This window comes from Hippichthys cyanospilos, chromosome 21, assembly GCF_059441005.1.
Source record: "Hippichthys cyanospilos isolate Australia breed blue-spotted pipefish chromosome 21, RoL_Hcya_1.0, whole genome shotgun sequence".
In the NCBI taxonomy this organism is placed as follows: domain Eukaryota; kingdom Metazoa; phylum Chordata; class Actinopteri; order Syngnathiformes; family Syngnathidae; genus Hippichthys; species Hippichthys cyanospilos.
The window spans coordinates 5893382-5907965 of record NC_142389.1 but is presented as its reverse complement, the minus strand read 5'-3'; the positions used below and the strand labels follow the sequence as shown (position 1 = coordinate 5907965).

General features: G+C 40.3%; 2 protein-coding genes across 3 annotated transcripts; both read right to left on the bottom strand.

Annotated features, from left to right (window-relative positions):
• Positions 1 to 555: 555 nt before the first annotated feature.
• LOC148406341 (major histocompatibility complex class I-related protein 1-like) lies at positions 556 to 9473 on the bottom strand. Of its 2 annotated transcripts, none has more exons than XM_088404812.1 (8): positions 8107 to 9473; positions 6129 to 6223; positions 4865 to 4891; positions 3951 to 4217; positions 2792 to 3070; positions 2415 to 2723; positions 2225 to 2329; positions 556 to 1451 (listed from the first exon to the last, which is right to left on the bottom strand). In XM_088404812.1, the coding sequence occupies exons 1-8, from the start codon at positions 8217 to 8219 to the stop codon at positions 1366 to 1368; spliced, it is 1281 nt and encodes a 426-aa protein (XP_088260938.1). In that variant the 5' UTR covers positions 8220 to 9473; the 3' UTR covers positions 556 to 1365. The 2 variants fall into 2 exon arrangements, with proteins under 2 accessions (XP_088260938.1, XP_088260939.1); XM_088404813.1 differs by having other exon boundaries at positions 2225 to 2326.
• zbtb22b (zinc finger and BTB domain containing 22b) lies at positions 9271 to 14255 on the bottom strand. The gene is made up of 7 exons (XM_088404810.1): positions 14170 to 14255; positions 13587 to 13781; positions 12716 to 12992; positions 12305 to 12648; positions 11342 to 11629; positions 11082 to 11267; positions 9271 to 10129 (listed from the first exon to the last, which is right to left on the bottom strand). The coding sequence occupies exons 1-7, from the start codon at positions 14188 to 14190 to the stop codon at positions 9500 to 9502; spliced, it is 1941 nt and encodes a 646-aa protein (XP_088260936.1). The 5' UTR covers positions 14191 to 14255; the 3' UTR covers positions 9271 to 9499.
• Between the last annotated feature and the right edge of the window lie 329 nt (positions 14256 to 14584).

Below are 14584 nucleotides of genomic sequence, written 5' to 3'. Positions count from 1 at the left end.
CCGATGAGTCGTCACAATGGATATAGAAATCTTCATTTTTATGGTATATTTAACTTTGTATAAACTGGATGAACCAAAATGATTAAGAAAGGACTCAAGCGCTGCATTCAAAGAACATCGGGAGTTGGAATTACTACAGTTGGATTCTCCTCGTTCCAAACTCAAAGTGTTTGACGCTAAAAAAAAAAGAACATCGCTGAAAGTGCTATTGTTTTTAGTTCTCTTACGTGAAGCCGGGATTCTTTTTATCTCCCGCTTCAAATTGGCGTTCGAGTGCACTTTTCCTAGTCGGAGGAGGGAAAATTCCAACTTCCCAACTTCCTTGAATGTAGCATATGACAAACGTAAAGTTGCGAGACATTTGTCGAACGGAGAATGCTTAGAACGGATATGGTTTGAAAACAGACCCAACCGTCTTCTCTTTTACTCGTAAAGTAAGAAAAGCATATATATATATATATATATATATATATATATATATATATATATATATTATATATATTATATATATATATATATATATATATATATATATATATATATATATATATATATATATATATACACAAATAAACTTGGCAAATAAAACTAGCTACGCATGAGATAAATAACTATCAAGACATGAGCGGTTGTTAAAAGTCGCAGTTACGCGTATGGCCTGAGGATGTCGCACTTTACCAGGAAACAAGTAAAATCCTTTGTGGCGCCCCCGCGTGTAACACCGAACAGCCCTATCTCCAATCACTTTTTTCAAATCAATTTAAAAGAAAAAAACAGTAGACGCGCACATTTTAAGTAAAAGTAGTAAACATCGACATATTTCTTCACGAGCGAAAAGTCGCTAAGCGCTCGTTCACGGGCTCTTCATTCATGCAGCTCAACTATATGGAACTCTCAGTTTGGCCATCATGAAGTCACTGTATAGCAACATATGACAATTTTGAGCTGACTTCTTGAAGAGCAAAATGCTATAGGTCCGTCCATTCATTCATCAAAACTCACGTTTTTTTTTTCCTGAGTCGATTTCATAAACTTCCTTACAGCTGTGTCGTGTTTTCAATACAACCTCTTCCAGTAAAAAAAAAAAAAAAAAAGATTGCTCACGTGATCACGATGAGCACTATCTTCTGGGTAGCAGCGACATATTCAATTACAACTGCTTACTTCTTGAACCTTTATGCAATGGAGGACTCGCAGCGGCCATGTTGCGATGCCACTTGTCCACCTAACCGCACCCAACCGTTTTTTTTTTTTTTTTAATATGTCTTCTTCCCATCCCTGCTTTGGAAATATACCCTAAAGCAGGCAGATTTTTCTGGCAGAACAGATGATACACATGAATCCATATCCAAATATTCCCAAAGATCACTTGAGTCTTGTGCGAGCAAACTCACTCCGTGACAGCGGCTGTGTCTCACTTGGAATCTGGCGCAGGATGGAGATACTATGAGCTGTGAAGAAAATAAAACCTGTGAGGAAAATTCAGAAAAAAATCTTTTGTGCACAGTTCGCGAGTTGCCGTTGAAAGGATTCATGCAAAAATCGGGGTAAATACACGATTAAAACACCAGGTTTTTCAAGAATCCCAAACATATTTTTCTGGTTTTCAAGAATCCAGATATTTAATCCCAGGCACTCATTGATTTTTTTTTTTTTTTTTAAGTTTTGGCTAAAAGAAGGGCCTAAAAATGTCAAGTACTAAATGAATTAAGTACTAGAGTAATGGATTACTTTAGGTGAATAACTACGAAAATAATTACTTTAGGAGGTTATATACTAACATATGGATGAGAATTCTCCTCTTATAAAATAGAAATATAATAACTCATAAAATTCTGGTCAAATGTTGTTTTGTTTTTTATGAAAAAGCGCTGACACCCTTCATCAATGCTTACCTAATTTTAGCCAAATGAGCATTGTAGTGCTAAGAATGACCGCTGGATGACAGTGTTTCCACACATGTAACAAAAACTGCCTGCAATTCGAAGTAAGGAATGGGAATCAAACGTTCATAGATGTAGCACACAATATTCCGTTGGCCTTGAAAAATGAGTGAAAATGAGTTAACCAACGTTTTAGGAAATTAATCATTCTCATCGTGAAGGAAACAGGGAAGAAAAAATGTACAAGATTTTGAGTATTTGGCTGAAACGAAAGAGAAACACGGTTACATTTACGATTTTTGGTCACAAATCTTCATGGCCACCAAATTTGTGTGACTCACCTTTTCTGGTTATGTAATACTTGGCAAGGAGTACTGACACGACCGCTGCTAGAGCGAGGACCACCGAAAAGACCCCAATGGTCACCACTTTCTTGTGCTCCTCTTCTTCACAAGGCGACAAAGAGTCATGACACGGATCAATCTCGTTAGTGAGGCCTCCACGCCAAATCCAACAATTCGAGCGAGTTACCTTGGATGAGTTTGTTGCTCAGGATGCTTTTTCTCTCCAACTTGGTGACGATTTCTTCTTTGACTCCGTCCAGCTGGAAGACGCATTCGTACTTGCCCTCCACGTCGGGGGTCACCTCCACTTTCAGGCGGGTGGAGGTCTGGAAGGTGCCGTCGTGGTTGGGGAGGGTCTCCTCCATCTCCACACCCTTTTGGATCTCCTCGCCCTCTTTCCTCCAAAATAGTTTGGCCGCTCTGGGGTAGAAACCTGTCGCGTGGCAGGTGACGGAAGAAGAAGGTGTCTTCTGGAGGAGCGACACCGTGGGAAGCTCTGCACACAAAATTTCAAGCGCAGGTTGTAATTACAGTAACATTCCTCTAGAGGGCGGCCTAACATACCTGTCCTCATCAGGAAGTCCCTCCCGTTGCTCACATGTTTCTTCAACTGAGCGGGACAAAAACCGGTGAGGACATGCCTCCTGTATTGACTGAACCGCTCAGTTTGGTCCCACTTGTTTTTCGTGATGACAGCTTGGGGATTCGCCGCGATCCATCTCAGTGTCTTCGCCTCAAACGTTATGAAGTCTTCTCCGTCATAACTGATGTGCTCCCAACCATCAACTTCACCGCTCTCTTCATCCCATTCGCACCCATAGATCACCTGATACAGGTGAACACCTGAAAGTGTCACACACATGATAAAATGACAGGATGTGCGACGTATACGAGCACAACAAATCAATGATAAGAATGAAAAACAGAAATAAAACAATGGCGCCTTTGATCTTTTGAAAAGTTCAAAACATCGCCGACAGGGACCTCAAGTGTGTAAAATTTAATTTTTTTTTAAACATTTTTTAATGTAACAGAACAATGATGCCAACTCCCGACTTTTTATTTATTTATTTTTGCTTTTGAATGTTTTTGGCGTGTAGGGTAATGGAGAATTCTCATATTTTAAAATAGTGATAACAATAAGAAATGATACATTTCTCGTCAAATACTTTTTTTATGGAGGGTAGCTGACATCCGTGACTAATAGAAGCCAATTAAGCACTGTAGTGACAATTGTGACCATTGGATGGCAGTGTTTCCACAACACAGCTATTATCTACATGCAATTCAAAGTAAGGAATGGAAATCAATCTTCCATATGTTACCACTCATATTTACATAGATATAGTACACAATATTCTGTTGGCCTTGAAAATGCAAAAATTCCTGGCTCTCTAGAGGTTTCCTTTTCCGATAACGCTTGGCACTGAAAGAGTTAAGGTGGATATATTTTAGTGATTCATTTTTGCTGTTTATTTTTATTATTTAAAACACAGACAAAAAAAAACACACCTATAAGGATCAGTGCATCAATTAAAAAAAACCCACTTTTATTGCTGTCAATTTTGTCCTTCTACTTCCACCATGTACATTTACAACTAATTAAATCCTTAATTTTTTTTGATGTTTTTCACTAGTCCTGACATTAATACCTAGGTAGTTATCTATATTTTGGGGGGAAGAAAAAAACGTTTTACAAGTAGAAAGCCAGATGTGAACAAACCTCTAGTTTGGTTGAAGCGTTCTTTAGCAACTTCAATGTTGTTTTTGAAGACTTGTTCAGTTGCATAACTGATCTGCGTCTCTCTTTTCCAGAATTCTGGATCATCTTCCGTGATTTTGTTGACCCAGTCCTGTTGCGCTTTTGTTTTCCTGCTGTTGCTGTCATAGTGCAAAATGGGAATGCCGTCAACATACGCGACCTCCCAGTAGTCCGGCAGCCTTGAAACCTCAGACGATGTTGTGATGAAATAACTCAAAGTGTGAATGCCTGAAACAAAACAAAGATTTTATTCATTTATTGACCTTTCATCAAATCTTGTACTGTTATTATTTAAAATAATTAGTTGAAACACTAACATTTAACATGCCAAGATGGATTTATTTCAAGATTCAAGATTTGATTTATATCTTGCAAAAAGGGCTGTTTGACAGTTTAAGAGGATTTGCAAATAATTTCCAGAGGTGGGCAGTTCTTAGCCAGTAAATCCAAGTTGAACTGTAAGAACGAAAAACGGCATTATTTAGTAAATTAAGCTCAAATCTTTGCTTTTTTTCTTGTAGTGTATGTGACAGTTCACATTCTTTACATTACATTAGGTTTGTTTTGTTAGAACATAAAACAAAACTGTTTTTTTTTTTAAAATATCCGCCTGAATCACAAACAAGTGTGTGTACGCCCTCTAGCGGACGTTAAAAGTTATAGCAGTCTAGTATAAGGAACTCACATAAACGTTGCCCACATTTTAGTTTTGAAAATCCAAAACTCAAGACATTTGAATTTAATTCATTCCACTTGTCAAAAAAGGAACACACGCCAACACGACACCCAAAAGCGAGATTTTACACGACGCCTCAAGCGCAATCACGTTGATTCAAAATCGTTGTAAAGTTAAAAACAAAAGTGCACTTACTTACCAGGCATCACGATGGCTATCCGTAAAACTGAAACAACAATTGCAAGAAGATGCATCGCTGATATCAATGTTGCTTAGTTCGGTGTGAACGGACGAATGATTGCAAACAGGCGCTTTGCGGATGATGTCATCCTCATCCATCTAACTTGTCAGTCAGGTTCGAGAGGTTTGTACAAATAATTAGACAGTGGAACAGTTTCATTCTTTCACTTTTCACTTTTCTCAGGTGTGGATAGTGTATGTTGTGATTTGGGTGCGTGCGATTATGTAGGAATGCGGTCATTAATGGAGCATTAAGGCTGACAATTTCCATTTATGACATACAAAAAAAAAATACCTCATTCAATGTTTACACTTTTTTGCTTTATTTTGGAAAACAAAAAGTGAATGATCCTTCTACATGGACCAAAAAAAAATTGTTATAAAATTCTTTAACATTTTAAAGTGTATTCTATCTATTGTTATTAGTATACCTTGTGGCATTGTGAGAAAAATGCCAATTGGGCATAATGAAAACATAAAAATGACAAGGAAATACATTTAGCGACTTTCCTTTCCAATGTTATTATAATTTACAATAGGCCCAATGCTAAAGAAAATTATTTTTTTTACTGTGGGGTTTTGTGAAGTGAAACTTAATGCTCAGTTATTTAAAAAAAAAAAAATGCTAATTTTAGCCATTAATCCTGGCTCCTTCATCTAAAAAAATCTTTGAATATGTACTGTAAAAATTGTTCATTTTAGCCATTAATCCTGGCTCCCTCACTTGAACTAAAAAAAAAAAATCTGCATTTGTTTTGTTTAGTAGCTTAACATGTTTTGAATATTGTCTTCCTGAGTTGATGCTAATTATTTTAATGTAATTTAAGTAAATTGTATTTTTCAGTACCACACACTGTACGTAAGTCACTCATCATCATCCAAATAAATAGGCGTGATGCAATCATCAAAATAAGGAAGTTATGAATCAAGGGTGTAGTGGAATCGGGTTTTGTAAACATGTGACTGTTGATGTGCTGACAAATGTTTTTACCTTCTTAATAGCTCATAGCCTTCTAACAACAATGTAAAAAGTCAAACTTTTAGCGATTGTTATTAGAACACAAATGGTGGCGCAACACAGGCAGACATACAATGTGAATATTCTCTTTATTCTATATAAAAGAAAATAATCAATCAATTCTGTATTGTCTGTTTAAATGCTTTAAGGTGTGGGATGTGTATGAAATGTGCTGTATACAAAAACAAAAAAACTTTTGACTTGCCTTCAATGACAGCAGCTTTCGGAGTAGGGATTTCCTTCATGAATCTGGCCCAGCAAACAAATAGAATTTTTTTTGTCCGCTGAGATGTTGAAGAGCTGATCCACAAACGAAAAAAAAAAAACATGTTTCATAAATCAATGACAACTTTGATTGCATTTATAAGGATTTATTTTGGCACAAACAAGCCTCCATAACAGCAGAAATGTGTCAAGTTAACACTACCCAGTAAAACTGTACATAAAATGATTCGCGTACATATATATTTTAAAATTCATCTACGGTATAAATAACAAGATAACGCAGAAACAAAAACGCCTGCTTCGTCATCCACAGTGGTTGAAAACAAGATGGAGGACAACGTACATCCAATACATTCAAGGCAAGCAAGCGCTCCGTCAACTTGCCTTCAACATTTCAACAGCAGCAACATTAATATTCATAAAAATATTATATATCATAACAATCATCAATTGGAATTTCAATTAGAATCACTGAGAGAAATTAAAATCCTCTTAAGCAGCATAACCAATGCTATTTTTTTCATTAACTTTGTATTTATATTTCATTTGATAACGTCATGACAAAAATTACACGACATTTTTCATTTACAATAAATCAAGAGATGCTAAATGTAGAAAAATATGAACGAGTAATTTTAACCAAGATACTTTTTTTTAAACTTTAAAGAGTTAATGCACAACTAATTTACCGTATTTACAAATATTTACACTAAAACAAATCTGAACTACGACTGTTAAATAAATAAACGAATAAATACAAAATGAATACACTTCAATTAAGCGATTTTAGAAAAGCAGCTAAATGATCATTAATTAAAAACAAATGCTCGGAAAGCCTTACATTTATCGTACAACTATTGCACATCCTTTTTTGTGTTGCTGGGCAGACTAATGTTTGCCTCTGAACGCAGCAACAAAAAAATTCTGGGATTTTTCCATTCAAGTATCTCAAGATTCAAAAAGAATTTGGCAGCCAAATGTTACCGCAGCAACTCAACGGCAGAAAACCGTTGATATGCTAAGGAATGTTACGTCGCTAGGTCGCTCGTGCTAGCACCTCGAAGTTGCTAGCGCATCAATGTGGCAAGACCAATGCTGGCAAAGTTTCTTTCGGAAAACTGCAAACATGAGAATCTCCAGTTTGATACATAGATACAGCTGGAATCATTCAAAACTTCTTCAGTGAAAAACGTAAACTTCAAAACATACTAATCAGTAAATAGGTTACAGTAAACAAACTGCCACATGTGAAAACATTTTTAGTTTCAAGTGCAAGTTTTCTAAACAGAAGTTTAGGGGGGGAAAAAACAGCTAGCTTGGTATCCTTATTTTACATTTCCTGTAAGCGGTGTTCCTGAAAAAAACTTTTTTTTTTTAATATATATAATACCTATGTGTACATTTTTAGATATGTTATGATTAAAAACATTATTTTACACAAAAAAACACTCAAAACAGTTTTGTGGACATAAGACAAACCGTAATGGCTTGAACCAGATTAGCGCTAGTTCACTTACACACATTTGTTTCGTAATGACTGGCGGACATAATAGCGCCTCCTTGAGTGTGGGTGTGCCACCACATGGCAGACCATTTTTTCGTAAATTTCACTTCTGTTAGTTAGCGATGACTAGCTTTTGTTCACGGTCATTCGCAGTGGTTAGAGGTTAGTAGCGGTTATTAGCTGCAAGCTAGCATTACAGATCAATAGCCATTTTAGTCTTCCTGGTCATTAGCTTTTTATTTTTTAATGAATAAGCGGTCTTCAAATCGCAAACAAGATTTGAATGCAGCCTCAAAAACACAATGAAGGAGCCTAAGCGTACCATTGCAAGGCAACTATCCTTTTTTGTTTAATTTTGTCATGATAGAGAACCGTCAAACATGAAATGCTAACGGTTTGTTAATGTATTCTTCGGAATGTAGCGTTTGCAAGAAAGGAGAGGCGAGCAGCTCACCCGATGACGGCGGCATTGCTTCGAAAACCATGGTATCTCTTGACATGAGGCCGAGAGTTCCAATTTGATCTTTTGTTGGTAGCAGGCCAAGAAACGGTAACGCAGTCGCTCATCGAGCCTCTATGAGTAAGCAGCAGTGCACGTGAGCAAAAGATGGACAAATCCGTCAGTCACAACTGTAGAGACGGTCTCCGATTGACAGGACTTGTCTTGGTGACAGGATATACAAATTAAAAATTAAACGAGAATTTCATTGGTCCAGTTTTTTACAGACTTGGTGATATATTGAATGAATGCACCGTGTAGCTAGTTTTAACATATCTTTTTTTACTTTGAGACCATTTGTTTGACGTAAAGTGCATTAAAACTAAAACTATTATCACTACGAGGTCATCAGTGGGTGTGAGGAGTCAAGAGCAAATACTGTCAATTATTAGGAAACACTACTGGCGCTTACTGCTGTAGTTAGCGTTCATTATATGAGGAACTAGGTACTGTTATCAATCATTGGCAATCACCAATAATGGTGGTCGTTAATGTTATCATTTTATGTTGTTGGAAAATGTTAGCAGTCACTGTTGGATTCAGTTAGCGATCGTTAGCTGTAACTAGCATCCACTAGCAACCATTAGCTGTCCTTATCAGTTGTTATCAACAATTTGCATTAGCAGTCACTAGCTTTGTTAGTTACTGTTATAAATCATCATCGTTAGCAGCGATAAGGTGTCCTTACTAGTTGTTGTCATCTATTAGTAAGCATTAGCGGTCGTTAGATACTGTTATAAATCATTAGCATAAATCCTCAGCAGTGACTAGCAGTGGTTAGCTATTGTGTCAATCATTAGTAAGTAATAGTAGATAGCCATCATTATCTGTCTTTATCAGTTGTTCTAGCTAGCTTTCTTTGTTCAAACTCGGTTTCTTTACCATTTGTTTTTAATGAGCTGCTCTTAGCGTATGTTACCAACTATTAGCAGGTACTAACCGGTTTTAGCTACCATTATCAATCGTTAGCTTAAGTCACAAGCATTTTTTTTATTAGTTGTTATCAATTATTATCATCCATTAGCTTATGTTATAAACCATTAGCCGTCACTAGCTTTCTTTATCACTTGTTAGCAATCATAGTAGTCATTAGCTACCAATGTCAATCCCTAGAATGAGTCAGCAGCAATGCAATCGTTTGTTATTGAATTTAACAAGATTAGATACCAATTTTTGGCCATTAGCAGCTATTAGCAGTCGAGAGCAGTTGTTAAGTGTTTGCTGTCAGTAGTGGTCACTAGCATCCATTCACAGTCTCACGTGAGCCGTTTTCAATTGTCGGTAGTTCCGAGTAGTCGTTAGCATTCGCTAGCTGTTGGTGGTCACTCGATATGCTTTGGGTCAGGTGCTAGCTGTCATTAGCGAGCTCTGCGCACACGGCGTGCTCTAACGGCAGGCCGCCAAACATCCCCGCCGCCATGCCGCTTCCCGAGGCGGCGGCGTGATGGAGGCGCGAGGAGCCGGCGGACGCTCCGCCTCCTCGCGGGCCGCCCTCGCCCGGCGCTAGGAGGAGGTTAGGCCCGGGTAGGACGTCGGCGACATCGGCGACCTCTTCGCTCCCTCGGCGTTGGCAGTGCGATCGATGCCTCATGAAGCTGTCTCGCCACATGAACTTCCTGCCGCAGCCGGCGCAGTGGTACGGCTTGAGCCCCGTGTGGGTCTTCATGTGCTCCGTCAGGTGGTGCTTCATCTTGAACTTCTTGGCGCACACGGGGCAGTGGAAGGGTCTGAGGTCCAGGTGCATGTTGATGTGGCGGTCCCTCATGCTTTTGTGCGTGAAGGTCTTGCCGCAGTGGCACATGAAGACTTTGGAGGAACCGGCGCCGCCCACGCCGGCCCCCCCATCGCTTCCCGGGACGGCGGGGCCGTGTTCAACGTTTTTATAAGCTCCGCTACCGCCTATCATGCCGCTCAGAGGGGGCGGAGCCGTCTCCAGAGAGAGCGCGGATGTTTGTCCGTAGACCAGGATCGGGTTTCCCTGCGGAATGCAAATATTGGTGCCTCTAAATCAACGGTGTCCAAACTGCGGATCGGGCCCATTTGTGGCCCACCATCCACGTTCTAACGGCCCGCCAGATTCACTAAAATACTTATAACATACCAGTTGGCTAAAAGAGGGTCTAAAAATGGCTGGTATTAAGTAATTGATTACTTTGAGAAATTAAGCACTAAAGTAATCACTTATTTTGGTCAGTACTAAAGAAACAATTACTTTGGGTATTAAAGTACTGAATTAATCGATTAACTTAATTAAACTAGTCAATTACTTTACTAGTCAACTACTTAATTGACTAGTAACAGTCATTTTTAGCCAAACTTGAAAAAAAAATGGAAATATAAATACAAATCAAAATGTACTATGTCTGGATTCTTAAATTAAAAAAAAAAAAAAGATGTTCTTGGAATTGAATGAGTTGATGACAATGCACATTCGCATGGAAATTAACAAAATAAATGCATAAAAAGTTTAGCAAAGAAATGACTAACACAATTTAGCAATGACTTGCTTCCTGTTCCATTTCATTTGCTCTCAATTTAAAAAGAAAAAAGACCTGCATTTCAAAGTATCAAATTAAATTTACTGACCTACCATCTATATTGAGCCAGAGAAAATCTCAAGCAAATTATTGAGGATGGTGAAAAAAGTATATATTTTTTTGCGCAAGCACAGACAGACATATGTCGAAATGACAATTCAGTTGAAAGAGTAAAATTTCTTGATGAAAATTTCGAAGTACTTTTGCCACGTTTAGGCGATGCCAGACGCCATCTAGTGGTGAAGAAAAAATTCATTCTAAAATCCGACTTTGAATGTTTTATAAAACGAATGTACTTGTACTTCAGCACCATCTTTTCAAATTGAATGGATGAGGAAAACTGATTAATTGTTGCAGCTAATTTCAAACCTAAAATCTGAAAACATGGTTTACCTGCATGTCCAGAGGGAAGAGCTGGGTGCGGGTGGGGACCTGACCCAGCAGGCCCGGTGCTGCTCGGTTGGAGCCCTGGCTGGGATTGGAACCCGCCGCCGAATCCTGAACCTGCTGAGCTAAGGCGGCGTCCAGCAAGCTGCCGTCCAGTTTGAGGAAGTCCTCGGAGGACTGGCAGTAGTCCATCTGGACGCACGAACACAGAAGGTATCTTAAATCGGTTCTAGAACGTATCAGATTGATTAATGAACTAATCTGACCTGCGTCTCAGCGTCCCCTCGCCCACCAGACTCCACAGAGAGCGTCCGCACGTGCGAGATGGCAAAGTCGCCCCCGTCCCGCTCCCGGCCGGACACCATCTCCCTCTCGTCGTCGTCCTCGTCGTCCTCGTCCTCTTCCTCCTCGGCGCCGCCTCCTTCCTCGCCCGACACCACGATGAGGTCGTTGTCCTCGGGCCGCTCGGCTTTGACCACCACCCACTGCTTGCGGGGCATGATGCTGGGCTGGATGTAGGCGGGGCGTCTCTGCAGGGACGCCGCCTCGCCGTCCTTAGGGGCAAAAACGATTTCTATTGATAACATTTGTCTCGGCAAAATGGCAAAGTGAATTGCATCCCACCCAAACACATGAGAAATGATTGGCAAGGCCAAATCCAATGATACAAAAAAAATGCATTTGAGGAGAATATTGCAGGTTCGAGGCATCGGTCAGAGGCCAAGTGACAATCTTAATTAGGAGATTAAAAATTCACAAGTGCTTCATGATGCACCTGTGATTTTTTTTGGTTTGCTTTAAAGATCAATTCTAGCACAGCCATGACGTACTGTAATAACTTTCTTCTGCATCTTTAAATGGAGTCCCATCTAGAATAGTTTGAAAAATACTATTTGTTGACTCCTCTAGATAGTGACCTTTATTTAAAGATAGACTAGTGTAATGGAAATGTATTCAATTTCTACTGCATCTTTAAACCCATTGTACCATATAGTGGCTACAAAAAATACTTAAGGGCTTCACGAAGCTTCATGAAGCCCTTAAGGTATTTTTTTCCATCCTCCCGAAGGGGGTCTTGGATTAAAAAAAAAAAAAAGACTAGCACAATGAAAATGCATTCGATTTGCCATATAGAGGAGTTAAAAAAAAAAATCGCGTTTTCATGAAGCTTCACTTGTCCATCAATACTTTTGAATGAGTTCAGACAGACAGACAGATATAAGGTTCACCTGATATGAGGAAACCCCAAAACTGTCACTGACGCCGACTTCCTCCTCTGACGCAGAGCTGGATTTCTTCCTTTTGCCTCCTCCTCTCTTCTTCTGCTGGTACATGTCCTCCTCCTCTTCTTCCTCCTCCTCATCTTCCTCCTCTTCAATCATGAAGGCCTCCTCACCGGACGGCGTGCAGTAGCTGGGCGTGTCGCTGGCCACTCCTTCTCCTCCGCCCGCCGTTGAGGCTAACGTGGCGGCCGCTCCGGGGCTGAAGTAATTGGTGCTGCTTGGGGATTGGCTCTCGCCGGCCGACGGACGGCTCGGAGGCTGGGACGCCCGCGGGGGATCCTGAAGTGTTCCTAACAAACACATACGGATTATCCTAAGAAGCAGAAGCAACCAATCAAAAGTGTCCAAATGTCATACTTGCGTCTTGGGAGCCCGCCGGTCGAGCTTGACCGGCGCCGTTAGTTGGGGCGCTGGCGCTTGCGCCTCCCCCCGCGGCCCGCCCCTCCTTGAGGAGTTCGGTACATTTGTCCACGATGTGCCACATCTGCAGAACGCTGCCCACCGTCAGGTAGTTGACGATGTCCTCGCGCAGCATCCTCAGCTGACCAGTGTAGGCGCAGCGTAGCACACTCTCGAACGCCAGCGGGTCCATCACGGCCGGGATGGACACGCTGGACATGTTCTTCAGCAGGACCTTTGCGCCACAAGACCACAATTAGCTTCATGACTTCATTAGGAACGAGCGAGTGCTGATACCAAGCATCGATATCAGATTGATACCCGGCAGCTATCGACTACTTTCTTTGAGTGATCTTACAAAGAACAAATGATAAGAATAGAAATCAGTCATTTAGTTTGTATATCAAAAGTATTACTGGTATCGGTACTTGATATCGAACTGGCATTGTCTGGGGAAAAAAAGGCGGTATCAGAGCCCCCCTGTACATTGGTTTTCAGGGTGAGAGAAGGAGTACTTCAGGGGAACCTGAAATTTTATCAGAAAATTTAACAGCAAATCTAATTTAATGCTGTAAAAAGAACAGTACAAATTTCAAGTTAAGAGTAAATTAATTGGAATATGAAGTAACTTAATGTGTAATTGTGTCTCCTTCACCAAATTACTTCTGCCTTTATTTTGTTACATTTTAATGATAGTTTAGCCACCATTGATGCACTTCTCTGGAAGATGAGCCAAAAATCAAACAGATCGTACATCATTGAAAAAAAAAATTGAGAATCATGGTTTGATTTTATGTGTGACACTGTTTTAAATTGTAGATTGTGTCACCTGGTCATGGAAGTATGGCGAGGAGGCAGCCAGGACGCAGCGGTGGGCCTTGAACACGTGACCTTGGACGTGGATGGCGAGGTCACACAGGCGACCTTCCTCCCTCTGCTGGTTCAGGCCATCCAGAACTGAGGCCTGGGAGCTCGGGAAGCAAACCTGCACCACAGAGTCGTCGCTGCTGCCCACGGACGCCATCTGTGGTGATCAGGGATGCATTAGGGACTCAAATAAAAAAATAATAGGAACTTTTTTCATCTATCTATTCCAGCGACATACAATGACAGGCTGCGCAATTAATTGTTCTTCCACTAGATGGCAGAAGGTACATCTAAAGCTGTGTGTCCACCTGTTAGATTCATACAACTGACTAATTGCTGCTACGATGGAAAAGCTATATTTTGTATCAAGCTAATTTAAGCGAACTGAATCAAGATCATCATGCATTCAACATATAATTTATGTGTTGCTTTTTCATAATTCAACAAATGTGTCAATTAAATTTGGCAGTCCAGAAGATGCATTTAACACCCACTCCAAAAATATTAATCTATCGCATTACAAAAAAATAAAAAGAAATACATACATGACTTAAATCCCCTTCCATCGTGCAGCTGTGCAGTTAGCATCCTAGCAAGCTAGCTCCCGTAGCCGATGGCATAAAACAAAAAACATGGCGGACCGAGCGCATTCACCGACCTTCTTGTTTCTTTTTCTTCTAGCCGGTGAAGAGCACCGCGGGCCGGGCCGCAATGGTTGTGCTAGTCGGTCCTGACGGTCGAACCAGGTACGGAAGTTTAGAAAGCATTTCTGGAATATGTTGCTCTTCTTTTTCTGCAAACGGTGACGCGGCCCCTTTAAAGAGGACCCAGCCGTACAGCAGGAACGAGAGACGTAAAAATATTGATATCGCCATTAGCTTAAATGCTAGCGCCATATTGGATGTGGCAAAGACCTCACTACATAGTAAACGACGCCGTTCAAACGCGCGAATAAGGGTG

What these genes read in the sequence shown, in the direction of transcription:
- LOC148406341 (XM_088404812.1), bottom strand. Translation starts at nt 8,219, where the DNA reads ATGAGCGACTGCGTTACCGTTTCTTGGCCTGCTACCAACAAAAGATCA. An exon ending in GAAAGCTGCTGTCATTGAAG is followed by an intron (nt 4,892 to 6,128) that starts GCAAGTCAAAAG and finishes TTGTTGTTTCAG; the next exon opens with TTTTACGGATAGCCATCGTG. An exon ending in GTATTACATAACCAGAAAAG is followed by an intron (nt 1,452 to 2,224) that starts GTGAGTCACACA and finishes TTTTCTTCACAG; the next exon opens with CTCATAGTATCTCCATCCTG.
- zbtb22b (XM_088404810.1), bottom strand. Translation starts at nt 14,190, where the DNA reads ATGGAAGGGGATTTAAGTCAT. An exon ending in GGCGGGCTCCCAAGACGCAA is followed by an intron (nt 12,649 to 12,715) that starts GTATGACATTTG and finishes TGTGTTTGTTAG; the next exon opens with GAACACTTCAGGATCCCCCG. An exon ending in GAGGGGACGCTGAGACGCAG is followed by an intron (nt 11,268 to 11,341) that starts GTCAGATTAGTT and finishes TCGTGCGTCCAG; the next exon opens with ATGGACTACTGCCAGTCCTC.